General features: G+C 43.7%; 2 protein-coding genes and 2 long non-coding RNA genes across 5 annotated transcripts in view; all 4 read right to left on the minus strand.

Annotated features, from left to right (window-relative positions):
* Positions 1 to 196: 196 nt before the first annotated feature.
* On the minus strand, positions 197 to 1,492 carry LOC125012375. The gene is made up of 4 exons (XR_007113275.1): positions 1,359 to 1,492; positions 768 to 816; positions 571 to 685; positions 197 to 372 (listed from the first exon to the last, which is right to left on the minus strand). It is a non-coding gene; the product is annotated as an uncharacterized LOC125012375 (long non-coding RNA).
* A 1,369-nt stretch (positions 1,493 to 2,861) lies between these two features.
* Positions 2,862 to 6,134, minus strand: kazald3 (Kazal-type serine peptidase inhibitor domain 3). Its single transcript, XM_047591421.1, has 4 exons — positions 5,375 to 6,134; positions 4,659 to 4,819; positions 3,175 to 3,322; positions 2,862 to 3,091 (listed from the first exon to the last, which is right to left on the minus strand). Exons 1-4 carry the CDS (start codon positions 5,934 to 5,936, stop codon positions 3,006 to 3,008), a joined length of 957 nt encoding a protein of 318 aa, XP_047447377.1. The 5' UTR covers positions 5,937 to 6,134; the 3' UTR covers positions 2,862 to 3,005.
* A 1,447-nt stretch (positions 6,135 to 7,581) lies between these two features.
* LOC125011913 lies at positions 7,582 to 8,710 on the minus strand. 2 transcript variants are annotated; one of them, XR_007113231.1, is made up of 3 exons: positions 8,283 to 8,409; positions 8,004 to 8,135; positions 7,582 to 7,836 (listed from the first exon to the last, which is right to left on the minus strand). It is a non-coding gene; the product is annotated as an uncharacterized LOC125011913 (long non-coding RNA). The 2 variants fall into 2 exon arrangements; XR_007113230.1 differs by having other exon boundaries at positions 8,004 to 8,710.
* Positions 8,711 to 9,457: 747 nt separating this feature from the next.
* grin1b (glutamate receptor, ionotropic, N-methyl D-aspartate 1b) overlaps positions 9,458 to 16,632 on the minus strand; it is a 34,983-nt gene continuing 27,808 nt past the window's right edge. Inside the window, exons 21-22 of the mRNA XM_047591422.1 lie at positions 14,265 to 14,372; positions 9,458 to 12,179 (exon numbers count right to left, since the gene is read on the minus strand). Coding sequence (XP_047447378.1) covers positions 12,114 to 12,179; positions 14,265 to 14,372 — 174 coding nt within the window. The 3' untranslated portion in view covers positions 9,458 to 12,113. The remainder of the gene's footprint in view (positions 12,180 to 14,264; positions 14,373 to 16,632) is intronic.

Raw genomic sequence — 16,632 nt, forward strand, 5'->3', positions numbered from 1 at the left:
TTAAAACAGAGGCCTGCAGGGGGCGCTAACAGCACCAAACAGTGACAGCACAGCACCCACCCGTCCATCTTCACTCTCTTTGTCTCCGTCTGTCCTGAACCTCCGTCAGACCCTGGTCCATCGCCTCCTCTCTCGTCTCCTGTGGCGGTGGAGCTGTCAGCGCCTCCCGTCTCCTGAACAAACAATCAACACAGAAATAACACAGTTAACTGCACCAGGTCACATATCACAGACTCTGGAGTATCCAGATAAACAGAACTACACCGTTAACTTCCCTTCATCCTACTCTAGAGTCTGTTCAGCGTCTGGAGGGTCCACACGGACCCAGCCAGGCTTCATGAAGCACATCCCGCTTTAAAAACAACGCCAGCACTGGAAGGAAAGAGTCTCTTATATTAGAGTCTCATAGGCTCATTAAAGTCTTATTTTAGCCATAACAGCAGCAGAATCCGTCCTGATAGAAAGTTACACAGTGAGTGCACAGCTTTGTGTTTCTGGTATGTGGACTAGTGATGTCTTTTCTGTCTTTTAGTCTATTTCTGTTGGTGTTTTAATGCTCTCTGTTTCTACCTGCTGAGCTGGAGGAGGCCTCTTCTGCATCGGACCGACCGGGAATCGAACCCTCGGGACACAGCCGCCTGCAGCAGGTAGAGAAAACCTGCAGAGACCACAGAAGAAGAACCACCTGAGGAACAAAGTGAAAGAGGTCGGCCTCAGATCTGCACCAAACAATCAGTGAGCTCCTCTCACCTGTCTGACCTCCGCACCTGTTTGACCATGAAGAAGAGTGGAGCTGCTGACCTTTGACCTCTGAACCTGCAGACAGAAATGTCTTAATGTCACCTGAAACTTAACAATCACTGGAGAACAGATGCAAACACACATATAATAAACACACAACAGACAACCCCAGTGTGCTGGTTACACTTCATTAGCTGGTGCATTGACAGGAGTCGGAATGTGACATGTTTAATTTCTCATCATCTCATTCCAGATCAACACAGAAATCCACTGAATTCTTACATGAAGTCAAGTCTATAAACGTGAAGGGTCCTGGTGTTTCTTTTATAAGCCGAATTAAAAAGCAGCTTTAATAGATTCCTTACATGTCCTCGACATCTTTAAATGAAGGACGTTACTCGGTTGAAAGGGAAACAAACTTTAAATTAACAGTTATTTTAATGGAACCTCGCTGTGGTCGCGGTTGAGCTAAAGCTAACGAGAGACAAACGTCTTTAATAGACGAACAGAGTTTAATTTAAACATTTATCTGCGTTTTTCCTTTTCTCTCAGACATTGACTAAGGTTTAACATCACTCTAAAGGTAATTATTAGATGTTTATTACGCTTTCAGTTACCTCGTCTCGAGCCGCAGCTAACGCTAGCTCTTCTGGCTACATCCAAACACCAGAGAATGAGGGTGTTACTCTGAGTGGTTCTGTCGCCCCCTGGTGGTCCGGAGGAGAAGCAGCGGCCGTCCGAGGAACTGCAGCCTCAAATAAAACCAAATAAAACCAATATACTTTTTAACTGTTTTTAATTTATATACAACATAAAAAAAATAAAATAAAAAAAAAGGTACACGATCCCGTTTGACTCCAGATTATTTGTTCTGGGTGATTATTCAGCTCTGGCAGGATAAATATATCAAAAGTTATGTCCTGAAAGGTTCTACAGTGGAGAGATGCAAGTTTGCATTTATTGTGGTTTCATACGTCCGTGCTTCTTCTTTATGTTTATGTATTATTGTTGTTATTATTATTATTTGATCTTGTCTGGACTTATTATCTGAGTCTATTTTGGTTTATTTATTTATTTTCTTTTTAATTACAAAAAAGAGAATAGATTTAGAAAGAATATGCAACACAATGTAAACAAGCATTTACCATCCAGCAGTTTAGTGTTTTAACCTTTTAAGACCTTTTCACCCAGTTAATCATATTTACTTGCAGCCATAAAGCCAGTCTGTGCGGTCCCTGTTAAATCAGCCACTAACTGAAGTGCATTGTGTCTCCGGGGCGCTCGCTGCAGGATGAAGTCTGGAAGTTATTTCAGGTTGCCGTGGATCAGCTGGTATTTCCTGGATTCTCTCTGCAGACAGACGAGCAGCAGACTGGGAAGACGCCCTGTGACCAAGTCTCTAATTTATGGAGAGAAAAGAGTCTGAGCAGCTGCGGAGAAGAAAAACATCAGAACTCACTGAGTAAAACCGGTTGAGGCTGGAGGTAGAGTCCAAAACACAAACAAACAGAGAACAAACAAAACTGCTGCAACGTCCACAGCGGTTGTTTCCAGGGGACAATAAAAGGAGCATTTCTATAGTATAGTGTAGTATAGTATAGGTTTTATACAATAAGAAATTAATAAATACATTTTAATCATTTTCACAGTGACATTTCTTTGCATTTTAGATGCTTATAAAAACCAGAGAGAAGCAACGAATAGAGAGAACCACCAAGTTATTAGAAACTAAAGCTGAACACCAGAGTCTGGTTTTTGTGGCAGCGACTCAGTGAAATCTGAACCGTGTTGAGTTTCTCGGCTGCTTCTGTCTGATAATGGATTCAACACATGTCGGTTCAGAATGTTTCGTCACAGCTGCTGCTCTCACTGGAGCTTCCAAACCTGCTTTAGTCGTTTTCAGCTCCTGGTTCCTGGAGTTAGAGTTGATCAGCTCCGGTTTAGCCTCAACAGAACTGAGAGAAGAGCAGTAATGACCCAGATGTGACCAGGTTCTATGAGAGAGGAGCAGTAGTGACCCGGATGTGACCCGGTTCTATGAGAGAGGAGCAGTAGTGACCCGGATGTGACCCGGTTCTATGAGTGTGAATAGATTCAATGTTAAAAATCAAACTGTTTCATTTTTATTAACAACATTTATTAACAACATGTTCAACATGTTGCGTCTTCATGTCAGAGAAACGTAGGGGTACACAGAATAATAATGTAATAGCATATTAGCAAATTAGCACATTAGCATAGTGGTGAGTCCTCTGAAGTGACGATCAGTAGAAGTCCTCGTCATAGTCGGTGGCATCCATCAGCTGCTTCATCTCAGACACACTGTTGGACAGGTAGGACGCCAGGTCCTCTGAAGACAGTGAGACACGTGGACATGTTAGCCTGTTAGCATGCTAGCTAGCTGAAACCACACCTGTCCATCATCTGTCTCACCTGCTCCCAGGACGTCCAGGACAGCAGAGGCAGAGACAGACCCCAGGTTGTTGTGGGCGATGCAGCGATAGGTCCCTGAGTCCCCAGGCTCCGCCCCCTCAATCTGCAGCCAACTGGACAGCTCGAATTTCAGAGGACCACCCCGAGACTGTGGGAAGCAAAAAGACAAGCGTCCTCTTACCTGTCTGAGGACTAGAGTAATACGATTTAACACTTTAACCCTCTATAGGAACCAGGAACCATATGTGGTAACGTGGTTCCTGGTTCCTCTCAGTGAAGTTTAGTGTCATGTGGTTTTCATTGAGCCAATCAGAGAAGATCCAGGAAACGTTGTCAGGTCTAATCAGGGTCTAATGTGGTCTACAAGGTCCCCCTCTGAACTGGTTTATTAGGAGCCATGAAGAAGAACAAGTGTCCTAATGTTTCTAATGTGATGATGTTGACAAGTGTCTGAATCAGCTCTGATTCAGATCTGGTCTCAGATGGAACCAGATATGAGAGATCAGAAAAGTCTTCTTCCTCTGTCCTACAATAAAACTCTAGGGGTGAAAGTTAGATTGTCCAAGTATTTGACCGAGAGCCTGTAAAGAGTTAAAAGCAGTGGTGTTTTCTCCTGGAGGCCAATAGAAACCATGTGTCCTCTGTTTTAGGATCAGAATCAGAATCAGGTTTAGTTCCCACGTATGTGAACAAACAAGGAATGTGACTCTGGTCACTACAACAGAAACACACAACTTAGATCAGCGTGAAAATAAAACTGTAAAAAGTAAAACTGTGCAGCATGAATTAGACTTAAGGAAACAAAAGGTTGAAAAATAAAAGGATCATGTGAACGGTGTCACTGTTACGTCGTTAAATAAAAACAGTTTCTTCTCTGTTGTCTCACTACGTGTGTTTCCATCAATTCAATTTTATTTCTGTAGCGTCAATAACAATACAAATATTCTCTGGATGTTTTACAAAACCTGGTCTGAAACCTCCAGAGCAACATGAAGGAGAAACTCCCTTTAACAGGAAGAAACCTGGAGCAGAACCAGAACCAGCTCATATGGAGGAACCATCTGTCTAAGACCAGGCAGAACCAGAGAAGATAGAGAGAAACAATATAAACTAAAATGTGTTGTAGATACAAACATGGATCTGAAGGAAACACGTAGAATCTAATAATAGAACAAACAGCTGATGATCCATGAGACAGTTTGTGAGTATAACAGGAATCATGTGCAGGTTGGTGAATAGTTCATCTAGGTAGGAGTGGACACCTGGAGGAGGACATGATGATTAATGATGATTAATGAGGATTAACGATGATTAATGAGGATTAATGATGATTAATGATGATTAATGAGGATTAATGATGATTAATGAGGATTAATGCCTTAATACATGAATGCATTTACGTGGCTTATTTTCCGGCCACGTCTTCTTCTCCCCATAAGAAGCTGTTTAAAAGGGGGAGGGGCCACAGCCTTCAGGTGTCCTACCTGGACAGAGATGTGTGGGTCGTCCCCCGGTAGGACAACATCTTGTCCGTCCTTCCTCCACTCGACCAACGCCATCGGAAACGCAAAGACCTCACAGAGAAAGACCAGACTACTGCCGGTCCCCTGGACCTGGTTCTGAGGGGGGACCTTAATGACCGGGACTGGGACAGACACAGAGTTAGCTTTAGTTAGCTTTAGTTTACTGTGTCTCTCTGTCCACACATCAGTGACCAACGTTATGTCCACATGTACATAAACTACATGAACTTTCATTCATTTCTGTCAGTTTCAGTTAAAGTTTCATTCACAAACCAACACAGTTTAGTTTCCTTCTCTTCTTAAATGAACATCGTCCGTGGGCTCAGTTTAAACTTCAGACAGAACAAAGTGAGTAAACTCTGAAACTTCCTCTGGAACCACATTGTTATTGACTTTACACACAGTGAGAAGCTCTGAGTCCTTATTGCTCTCGTCTGTAACAGGAACATTAGGTGTGTGATGGTTTTGTGCGATTGTCCCCAGATCTCTAGGCAACAGACACTGTGTGTTATTAATGGAGATAATAAATCAGTGTGGACCCAGCACAGAACCCTGTGGGACCCACGTGTAGCCTTGTTTCATCATTTATTGCACATATTGTTGTCTAGTGTCTGGATTATTTAATTGTATATGTCAGGCCCCTGGTGGACACGGACACAGGGACAGGTGAGTCCTACCTGTCCTGCAGGGGCTCCTCCCTCTGGGTTCCAGGCTCGGTTCGCTGAATGCGGCCTCTCTGAACTGACACATGTTGATGTAGGTGGATCCATCAGAACCACAGACCACCTCCTGGTCCTCACAGATACACACCTCCTCCTCCTCCTCCTCATCACCTCCTCCTCTTCCTCCTCCACCTCCTCGTGCGGGACCCGGATCCGCCGCGCACCGCATCCCGGTCCCGCACAGCCCGTAGAACACGCTCCGGTCCCCCGGGTCGCAGGCCTGTCCCTCCAGGTTCCCGCACTCCTCGCAGCAGCCGCAGGAGTCCCGCACCAAACCGGCCCGGCAGCCTCGAGTCTCCGGGCACAGGTCCAGCTCACACGGCCCGCAGCCCTCCACCGACCCGGTCCCGTTACCGCCGTCTCCCGCCAGCTCCGCATCCAGACGCTCGTAGTCCTGCAGCGGGTCGGCGAGCGGGATCTGACCGGGCGCATGAAGCCCGAGGTCGGGCAGCTGGTTGGGAAAAGGCCGGCATGTGTGGAGGTTCAGACCGAGACTGAGGAGAACCAGAACCAGCATCCTGAGCCCGGGTCCGAGTCCTGAAGGAGCCGCAGAGCCCGAGACTCACATTCCTCCAAAAACAGATAAATAAACAAAATCTAACAATAAAAACAAAAACAAACAATTACAAACAAAACAAGTGGAGTCAAGAAGCGGCTGTGATCAGCTGATCCTTCCACTCCACGTTAACGTCCCAAAATAAAACACAGCTCCTGGTTCAGCCCTTCACTATAAAAGCCTGGGGACGTCACAGAGGACCCGCCCCCTCTTCCACTAGAGGCCCCGCCTCCCAATTTTCTCTAACGCCCACTAGAGGCCCCGCCCCCTCCTCTAACGTTCACTAGAGAGTCCTAAAGGAAGCTAACATGCTAGCTGTAGCTAGGTGCACATTAGCATGAGACCAGAGTTAAGAGAACTAGATAATATGCAAATGTTAGCGTGCTAATGATAGCGAGCTGATTCTAATGTGCTAATGATAGCGAGCTCATGCTAATGTGCTAATGTTAGCCTGCTGATGTTAATGTGCTAATGTTAGCGTGCTAATGTTAGCATGCCAATTTTATTGTGCGAATGTTAATGTAGTGATCCCAGGATGCTAATGTTAGCATCCTGGTGTTATCGTGCTAATGTCAGCATGCTGATTTAGCCTCCAATCATTATAACTATGACATGTGACCTGTGATCTCCTCCAATCAGAAACCAGCCACCGTGACATCGCTATGCTCATGCTCAGTAGGATCCACCCTCACTGACCCTGACCCTCATTAAATGTTTGTGTACCAGTCACCAGCCGTCACTCATGTCAATACTGTTGCTAGCCAACTGTTAGCACCTACACACTACCACCTCTGAACATGTCCGCTAACAGGAAGCTAACGTGTGCGCTGTTCCCACCAAGTTTGCTGCTGGTTGAACATGAACAACGGATGCTACCACAGGTGTTGCTAACTAGCATAGCATGGCTGTGATGTTATTTAGTTGTGGCCTGTTTCTGGTTTGGTCTGAGAATATCTGTAATAACATAATAATCAATATCTGAACATAAAAATAAAAACTACTCAGAAACGACAAATAGAAAAAGAACTTTAATCAGAGCTTTAACATCAACACCTGGTTTCACCTGGTGTTGATGAATTAAAGTGTGTCTCCACATGTGTCTCCAGCCAGAACCTGAGATCTGGTCTCAGTCTGTAAGTAAATCAGCAGCAGCGCCACCATGTGGTCAGTATAATAATGTATCAGCTGCTGCCTGATGGATCTCTACCTACCACTGGACCAGAACCAGGGACACAAGGAAGGAAGGAAGGAAGGAAGGAAGGAAGGAAGGAAGAAAGAGTAAATGGAGGATTTGTTTCTTTTCCCTGTTCCTTAGCAACCATTGACACATCACGTCCTGAGTGGTTGATGGATGCATGTTTCCTCCGTGAACCAAACATGACCACAACATTCAGGAAAAAGACTCAGTTATTTAGATTCAGTCTGAGCTGGACTCTAGAGACCAGATCAGGACGTTAAGCCGGGTCTGACCGGGTTCTTAGTTCAGTCTTCAGATGAAATGGGGGTTTCCCCCGTGTCCAGGTCGTCCTCTCCTGTGGGACAGATGTGGGAGATGAAGAGACAGTGGTAGTTCCACATTAGGACCAGAACCATCAGCAGCAGGATGAAGAGCAGCAGGACCACCAGCAGGAGGCGCCGACGAGACGCTGGGGGAGGTGGGGGGACACCACAGCTGACAGGGAGAGGAAGAGGAGGAGGAGGAGGAGGAGGAGGAGAGCAGCGATGGAGCCACAAACAGAAACGTTTCAGTCCAGATGTGCTGTGAGATGAAGACATGGTCCAGGAGGTTCTGGTGGTCCGGGAGGTTCTGGTGGTCCAGGAGGTTCTGGTGGTCCGGGAGGGTTTGGTGGTCCTGGGGGGTCTGTGGGATCAGAAACAAAATTAAAGCTCCAACGAGACGCTTCTGAGCATGTGCAGAAGATGTTTCTGTTATCAGCTCACAGAAAATAACACAGGGTTACCGCGGCAACTGGCGGAAGGGGCGCCAGGTTACCTAAGTAGCATTTAGCTTTAGCTCGGTTCACTCACCGCTCCGCTCTTCTTCTGTGGTGGGGATGAGGTGCTGACACCTGAGGCCTTTTCTTCTGTGTGCGTGGCTCCACCCACAGATGCCTCAACCAATCAGTTTGCAGGGAAGGTGGCGGCCTGTCGACCTTCAGACTGAGAGTCAACAAAGATAGAAGAAGACAGAAAACATGGTCCCTAGTTCAGAGGCTGTTCACACGAGACGCTTTCAACTGGTTTCACATCTGAACTCAACACCTGAGGTCCAGAAGCTTTTAGGATCAATGAAATGATGCCTCATACGTAGCAACGGGCTCAACCACAGCTCCTCCCTGACATCACAGCTCCTCAGACCAGACTCCTTTAGACTCAGCCTGGACCTGGACCTGGACCTGGACCTGGACCTGGACCTGGACCTGGACCTGGACCTGGACCTGGAGGAGACGGGTCCTGGAAATTTAAACCAAATGTTTCAAACTGAGGAAAATAAAACTAAAAGTGAAATAGTTATAAAAATCCCTGGAGGTGTGCGTTATTACCCACGATGCCGAGCAGCTGCAGCATCGATCTTTGATGCTGTAACTGGAGTTTGAATTCACGATGAGGAAACATCTGATAACGAAGACAAACTTAGTCTGAACCGGGTCAACGCCCCTGAACGCAGCACGACTGAATTTAAAACAAAACAAACAAACTAAAAAGAGGAAAAACAGACGAGAGAAGCTACAGAACAAAACGTCTTCAAGAAAACAAGTCATTTTCTTTTTAAATTTATTATTTTCCTAGCCTCCCAGCTAACATTAACTCCTTATAGCATCCTAGCCTCCCAGCTAACATTAACTCCTTATAGCATCCTAGCCTCCCAGCTAACATTAACTTCTCCTAGCATCCTAGCCTCCCAGCTAACACTAACTCCTTATAGCATCCTAGCCTCCCAGCTAACACTAACTCCTTATAGCATCCTAGCCTCCCAGCTAACATTAACTTCCCCTAGCATCCTAGCCTCCCAGCTAACACTAACTCCTTATAGCATCCTAGCCTCCCAGCTAACATTAACCTGTTATAGCACCCTAGCCTCCCAGCTAACACTAACTCCTCCTAACCTCCCAGCTAATTCTAGCTCCTCCTAGCCTCCCAGCTAACAGTAGCTCTTCCTAGCATCCTACCCTCTGAGCCAACAGTATCTGCTCCAAGCATCCCAATCTCAGCTAACAGCTAACACACACTTCTCATAGTGTCCTAGCCAAACAGCTTACACTCGGTCCTCCTAGCATCCTAGCCTACCAGCTGACACTAGCTCACAACATCCTAGCCTCCCAGCTAACAGTAGCTCATCCTAGCATCCTAATCTCAGCTAACAGTAGCTCATCCTAGCCTCCCAGCTAACAGTAGCTCCGCCTAGCATCATAGCCTCCCAGCTAACAGTAGCTCCGTCTAGCATCATAGTCTCTCAGTTTAATAAACAAACAGAAAGATGATTAAAGTCAAATAAATCTCCGTTTATTATTTCCAGGTTTGACAGTTACAGGAAACAAAGAGCGAGGGGGCGGGGCTAAAGTTCTTTTTCTACAGTTACAGCTGACGAGACAGGAAGTGACACAAAAATAATTTCTTTATTCTTCTACACAAACTGACCTCAGACTGTCAGATGATGATGATGATGAAGATTCATCGTCATGATGAAGATTCATCATCATCATCATCTTCATCATCATCATCATCTTCAGGCCGACCTCCAACAATAATCAATACGATTAATGATTAACCACAAATGTCCTGATCACAGTTTAGATAAAAATGATTCTAAATGTTAAATCTAATTCATTTTAAGTTGAATTAAATGTCAGGATAAAAACATGGAGCTGGTCCGTGCGTTGACGTGGTTCCTGCAGGACGTCTGCAGGCTGCTGTTAGCGAGTGTTTGCCTCATGTGTTCATGGATCAGCACGTGAAGGCTGGACTACACCAGAGTTGGTTGAACTGTGATCGACTGCAGACTTTGACCTAATCAAACCTCCGGTCAGTCTCCTGAGGAAACCTTCATAACAAACCAAAGCAGCTCGTAGTTACTGCATTTATCCTTTTTCCTCTTCAGATCTTTGACGTTCGCGTGACAATAAACATTGAATACGATGAATAGGATTAAATTTGTTCAATTACAGAATAAATTAAAGACATGAAGCAAAGAAAAGTCAAATGTAAACATCAAACATTCGTTTCTGAACCTTCTTTGAATCCTGGATGATTTGATCGAGTAGATGATCAGGACCCGTGGACCTAAAGATTCAAAGAGCTGCTACTCGAGGACCAAGTCTATGAAATTAAACGAGAACCCAGATGTTTTCTCAGAGTTCTTCCTAGATGGAGGTAAAGATGAAAGGTTCCTAAAGAAGGTTCTGCAGTGAGATGTGTTCAGGAGAGATATTCTCCAAACACTGAATGATTCTAGGATTCAGTTTATTGATGTGACTCCATTCTATGGACATTAGCACCAAAAGCTTTTAGGATCAATCCCACCCACTGAAATGATGACTAGGAATTTTAAGCTAATTTAGGAGTTCTTCTTCTTTAGGATCTTTAGGAATACGGCCCTGGTTCAACTCTAGAGAAACTCTGGGGACTGGTTTCTCTGTTGGGACTTAGGGTCAGGATGAATGAATAGAAATAGAAATGATGAATGTTTTAAGTGTTGGAAATAGTTTTAATAAATAAAAAAATAAAAGATAAATAATAGCAAACATAGTAAAATAAATATAAGTAATAAAATAAGCTGTGAAGTTAAATCTTCATCAAAAAACTTCCACAGTCATGTGGTACTACACTACCCATGATCCTCGGCAGTTTAACCACGGTCAGGTTCACTGACCAATCATCACCTGTTTCAGTTTGTTCATTAACTGGTTCATTAGTTAATTAGTTAACAGCCATTAATGTTAATGGATAATTAAAGGAGCTGTGTGGAGGTTCAGAGCCATCTAGTGGTCACACAGAGGACTGCAACGAAAACACTCTCAGTTACCGTGGAAACGCCCACAATGATTGGCAGGTGTGGAGGTAGACAGCAATTGACATCATCAGACGGGGACACAGTGGAGGCGGCGGGGGCGGGGGAGGGGAGGGGCAGTGACTGCATTTCCCAGCATGCCCTGGGAGAGTGTCTAGGGAGGTGGGCGGAGCCTATGGGTTCAGGAAGCATCAGGTTTAAAAATGTTTTGTTGCTCTGATGAAAAAAGTCGTTCATGAATCTGAGACTTTTAGTTTCCATGGAAATATAACAATATTACATTATTAAAATATAATTATATTGTATCATATATAACTGCATATATATATCATGTAACAAAATGAACTACAAATACAGTTATCCACAATAAAAGATTCTAATAACGGCAAACTAAAACTTTAATCCCATCAGGTGATTAAACATTTTCGATGATGATGATTTTGAGAAAAAAATAAAAACTTAAAATATCCTTTATAGTTCTACGTTGTGGCCTTAATAAAGTTTTCTAAATCTGAATAAGTGGAGAAGTGTATATAATAAATAAGATGATAGATAATAAACAATAGCAAATAAAAACAAGAAAATAAGTTGTGAAGTTAAATCCTCATCATTAAAACTTCGTGGTACTCGCTACCCATGATCCTCAGCGGTTTAACGACCAACCAGGTTCAGCGTTCAAGAACGACTTCCTGTCCCAGACACTCCGCCCACCTGCCACACCCTGACCAGGAACCAGATGACCAGGAACCAGGTAATTGGGAACCAGATGACCAGGAACCAGATCAACGGGAACCAGATGACCAGGAACCAGATGACCAGGAACCAGATCAACGGGAACCAGATGACCAGGAACCAGATCAACGGGAACCAGATGACCAGGAACCAGATCAACAGGAACCAATGCGTTGATTGGGAAGTTCCTGGTCGACAAGTTCTTGGCCGTTAGATATTTGTTAACATGTGGACTCTTCGAGGCTCCGGCTCTAAAACGGATCCCGATGTCTGACAGGAAACAGAACTAACTGCACAACATCACAGACATCTACCAAAATAAAATCAGTCCTTTCAAAGTAAAAGACCAAGCATGTGTGTTGTTGTGTTGCAGTGTGTTTTTGAGCGGCGTGTCTCTCTCAGACGACGGTGCTGACGGAGGGATCTGATAGGTTGAGCTGTCCGGTGATGTCAGTCGGGTACGGCTGCAAAAGGAGAAGAGAAGAAGAGAACCAGGAAGTATAATAATAATATTTAATGAAACACACAAAGTGTCTTTTTCATCTGAATTAGCTTCATCCTAAATGATGGATTCTCATCAGCAGCGGAGGAGCTAAATGTCCTCGTGACATAAAAACCATCATTTTAACGTCTGCTGGGATAAAAACTAAAAGATATCCGTGGTAATAAAAGCTACAGCATTAATGTGAACTGTTTTCCTCTAATCAAATGTTTTATTTTTATTTTGTTTATTACAGGAGGCTAGGATGCTAGGGAGAGCTAGTGTTAGACTGGAGGCAAAGAGGAGTTACTGTTAGCTGGGAGGCTAGGATGCTATAAGGAGCTATTGTTAGCTAGGAGGCCAGGGTGCAATGATGAGCTAGTGTTAGCTTGGAAGCTCGGAGGAGCTATTGTTAGCTGGGAGGCTAGGATGCTACCAGGAGCTAGTGTTAGCTAGGAGGCTAGGATGCTACAAGGAGCTGTTGTTAACTGGGAGGCTTGGGTGCAATAATAAGCTAATGTTAGGTGGGAGGCTATGATGATATAAGGAGCTAGGTTAGCTCAGAAGGAGGAGCTATGGTTAGGTGGGAGGCTAAGATGCTAGGAGGAGCTGTTGTTAGCTGTGATGCTAGTAAGAGACAGAGGAGCTAGAGGAGCTACTGTTAGCTGGGATGCTAGGAGGAGCTACTGTTAGCTGTGACGCTAGGAAAAGCTAGAGGAGCTACTGTTAGCCGTGAGGCTAGGATGACCCAGAGGAGCTAGTGTTAGCCGTGAGGCTAGGAGGAGCTAGTGTTAGCCGTCACGCTGTTAACGAGCCTAATGAGTGGGACGTAGCCTACGGTCGGTCTCGCTTGCAGAGGAGGACAGAGGACAGTGTGTGTGTAGGACACCATTCAAATCCAGCCAGAGAGAAACAGTCATATAGAAAATAAAGAGAGACGATGACGAAGAGACATGAGTCAATTAATCAATTAATCAATTAATCAGTGAATCAATGAATCAATGAATCATAAACTGATCAGATCCTGGAGCAAAGACCCTGAGGAGAGACTCTGGCTCCTTCATGTCCAACAGGAAACCAATCAGGAGGAGGACCAGGAGGCAAAATGGCCGCCACAGTGGAAAGACACAGCAACCCTTGTCCCCCCCATGATGTCCCACCCCGTACTTCTTCCTGCAGTGTGACTCAGAAACTGGAAAAGAGACGGTGAGGACAGTGAGGACAGAGAAGGGGGGGGGGGGGGGGGGGGGGGCTGTAGGAAAGAGATTATTTTCTGATTAATGAGACGCGTCTCCATCGCTGACCTCAGAGGACGAGAAGAGACGTTAGGACAAGACTTCCCGAGACGTCTGTGGACATGTTGAGATGAAGGGACAGACAGGAGACCGGAGAGGACAGGACAGACACGGGACAAGACAAGACAGAGACAGATACAGACAGGAGAGGATGGGAAAGGACAGACTAAAGACAACAGGACAGGACAGAGACAGACCAGAGAGGACAAGACAAGACAGAAACAAGACAGGACAAAGGACAAAGGACAGAGACAGGAGAAAAGAGACCACACAGTCTGACCCTCTTCACTTCTCCTTTGCAAGAGGACAACGTGAACGATGCGAGGACAAAACTAACGTTTCTATCTGTCCTCTATCTGTCTGTCCTGAGCTGATGGAGACGAGAAGACAAAGACTGACAGACAGGTGGTGATGGACAGTCTCCATGGAGATGATGGAGCTGGGAGGAGGTGACAAACCAAAAGACTGATGGTGGAGGAAGAGGAGGAGGAGGAAGGAAGAGAAGAAGGAAGAGGAGGAGGAGGAAGGAAGAGGAGGAGGAGGAAGGAAGAGGAGGAGGAGGAGGTGGAGGAGGAGGAAGAAGAGGAGGAGGAGGAAGACGAGGAGGAGGAGGAGGAGGAGGAGGAAGGGAAACAAACAGATAAAAGTGTAGACTCAAAAATTTGAAGAAAATAAGAGGTGGAGGAGACGTATGGGGTGGAGGTGGAGGTGGAGGTGGAAGAGGAGGTGAGAACAGAGGAGGACAGGAGGGGAGGTGGTCTTCGTCTCCTTACCGTGGCGTCCCCGGAGCCCCTACGACGTTTGAGGTCGGAGGTCGCAGTGATGGACCTAAAAGAGGTTTTCAGTTTGGGCTCGGGCTCTGCTCTACCACTTTTCCTATCCTAAAATAAATGACACACATTAACACCTGACTGTGGGAGGGGCTACATTAGTGACACCTGACTGTGGGAGGGGCTACAGTACTAACACCTGATTGTGGGAGGGGCTACATTAGTGAGCCCTGACTGTGGGAGGGGCTACAGCAGTAACATCTGACTGTGGGAGGGGCTACATTAGTGACACCTGACTGTGGGAGGGGCTACAGCACTAACACCTGATTGTGGGAGGGCCTACTTTATTGACACCTGACTGTGGGAGGGGCTACAGCACTAAGACCTGACTGTGGGAGGGGCTACTTTATTGACACCTGACTGTGGGAGGGGCTACAGCACTAAGACCTGACTGTGGGAGGGGCTACAGCACTAACACCTGATTGTGGGAAGGGCTACAGCAATAGACCTGACTGTGGGAGGGGCTACTTTATTGACACCTGACTGTGGGAGGGGCTACAGCACTAAGACCTGACTGTGGGAGGGGCTACATTAGTGACACCTGACCGTCGGGGGGGGGGGGGGGGGGGGGGGGGGCGCTATACGACGACTCTCTGACATGTTACTAATAACAACAGTATTTTCTCATAACATACGTTAAAATTCCACAATACGAGATTATAGTAACGATACATCACACAATTACATCACACAGTACCCAGTAGTAACAGTATAAACTGTAGTACAGTGTAGTATAGTATAGTGTCATACTTTATAGTATAACATAGTGCTGCACAGTGTCATAAAGTATAGTATAGTATAGTATAGTATAGTATAGTACCAAGTGTGTTTAATATGCAGTAAAGGAAGTAGTGAACGGAGAGGAGATCAGGGTTAAATGAAGGCAAGCTAGTTATACGTAGAGTATATGTAGTATTTATATACGTACAGTATATGTTGTATTTACATACGTAGAGTATATGTAGTATTTATATACGTAGAGTATATGTTGTATTTACATACGTAGAGTATATGTTGTATTTACATACGTAGAGTATATGTAGTATTTATATACGTAGAGTATATGTAGTATTTATATACGTAGAGTATATGTTGTATTTACATACGTAGAGTATATGTAGTATTTATATACGTAGAGTATATGTTGTATTTATATACGTAGAGTATATGTAGTATTTATATACGTAGAGTATATGTTGTATTTACATACGTAGAGTATATGTAGTATTTATATACGTAGAGTATATGTTGTATTTACATACGTAGAGTATATGTAGTATTTATATACGTAGAGTATATGTTGTATTTACATACGTAGAGTATATGTAGTATTTATATACGTAGAGTATATGTAGTATTTATATACGTAGAGTATATGTTGTATTTACATACGTAGAGTATATGTAGTATTTATATACGTAGAGTATATGTTGTATTTATATACGTAGAGTATATGTAGTATTTATATACGTAGAGTATATGTTGTATTTACATACGTAGAGTATATGTAGTATTTATATACGTAGAGTATATGTTGTATTTACATACGTAGAGTATATGTTGTATTTATATACGTAGAGTATATGTAGTATTTATATACGTAGAGTATATGTTGTATTTACATACGTAGAGTATATGTAGTATTTATATACGTAGAGTATATGTTGTATTTACATACGTAGAGTATATGTAGTATTTATATACGTAGAGTATATGTTGTATTTACATACGTAGAGTTATGTAGTATTTATATACGTAGAGTATATGTTGTATTTACATACGTAGAGTATATGTAGTATTTATATACGTAGAGTATATGTTGTATTTACATACGTAGAGTATATGTTGTATTTATATACGTAGAGTATATGTAGTATTTACATACGTAGAGTATATGTTGTATTTACATACGTAGAGTATATGTAGTATTTATATACGTAGAGTATATGTAGTATTTATATACGTAGAGTATATGTTGTATTTACATACGTAGAGTATATGTAGTATTTATATACGTAGAGTATATGTTGTATGTACATACGTAGAGTATATGTTGTATTTATATATGTAGAGTATATGTTGTATTTATATACGTAGAGTACATGTTGTATTTATATACGTAGAGTATATGTTGTATTTATATACGTAGAGTACATGTTGTATTTATATACGTAGAGTATATGTTGTATTTATAGAGTATATGTTGTATTTATATACGTAGAGTACATGTTGTATTTATATACATAGAGTATATGTTGTATTTATAGAGTATATGTTGTATTTATATACGTAGAGTACATGTTGTATTTAT

This window comes from Mugil cephalus, chromosome 8 (genome assembly GCF_022458985.1).
Source record: "Mugil cephalus isolate CIBA_MC_2020 chromosome 8, CIBA_Mcephalus_1.1, whole genome shotgun sequence".
In the NCBI taxonomy this organism is placed as follows: Eukaryota; Metazoa; Chordata; class Actinopteri; order Mugiliformes; family Mugilidae; genus Mugil; species Mugil cephalus.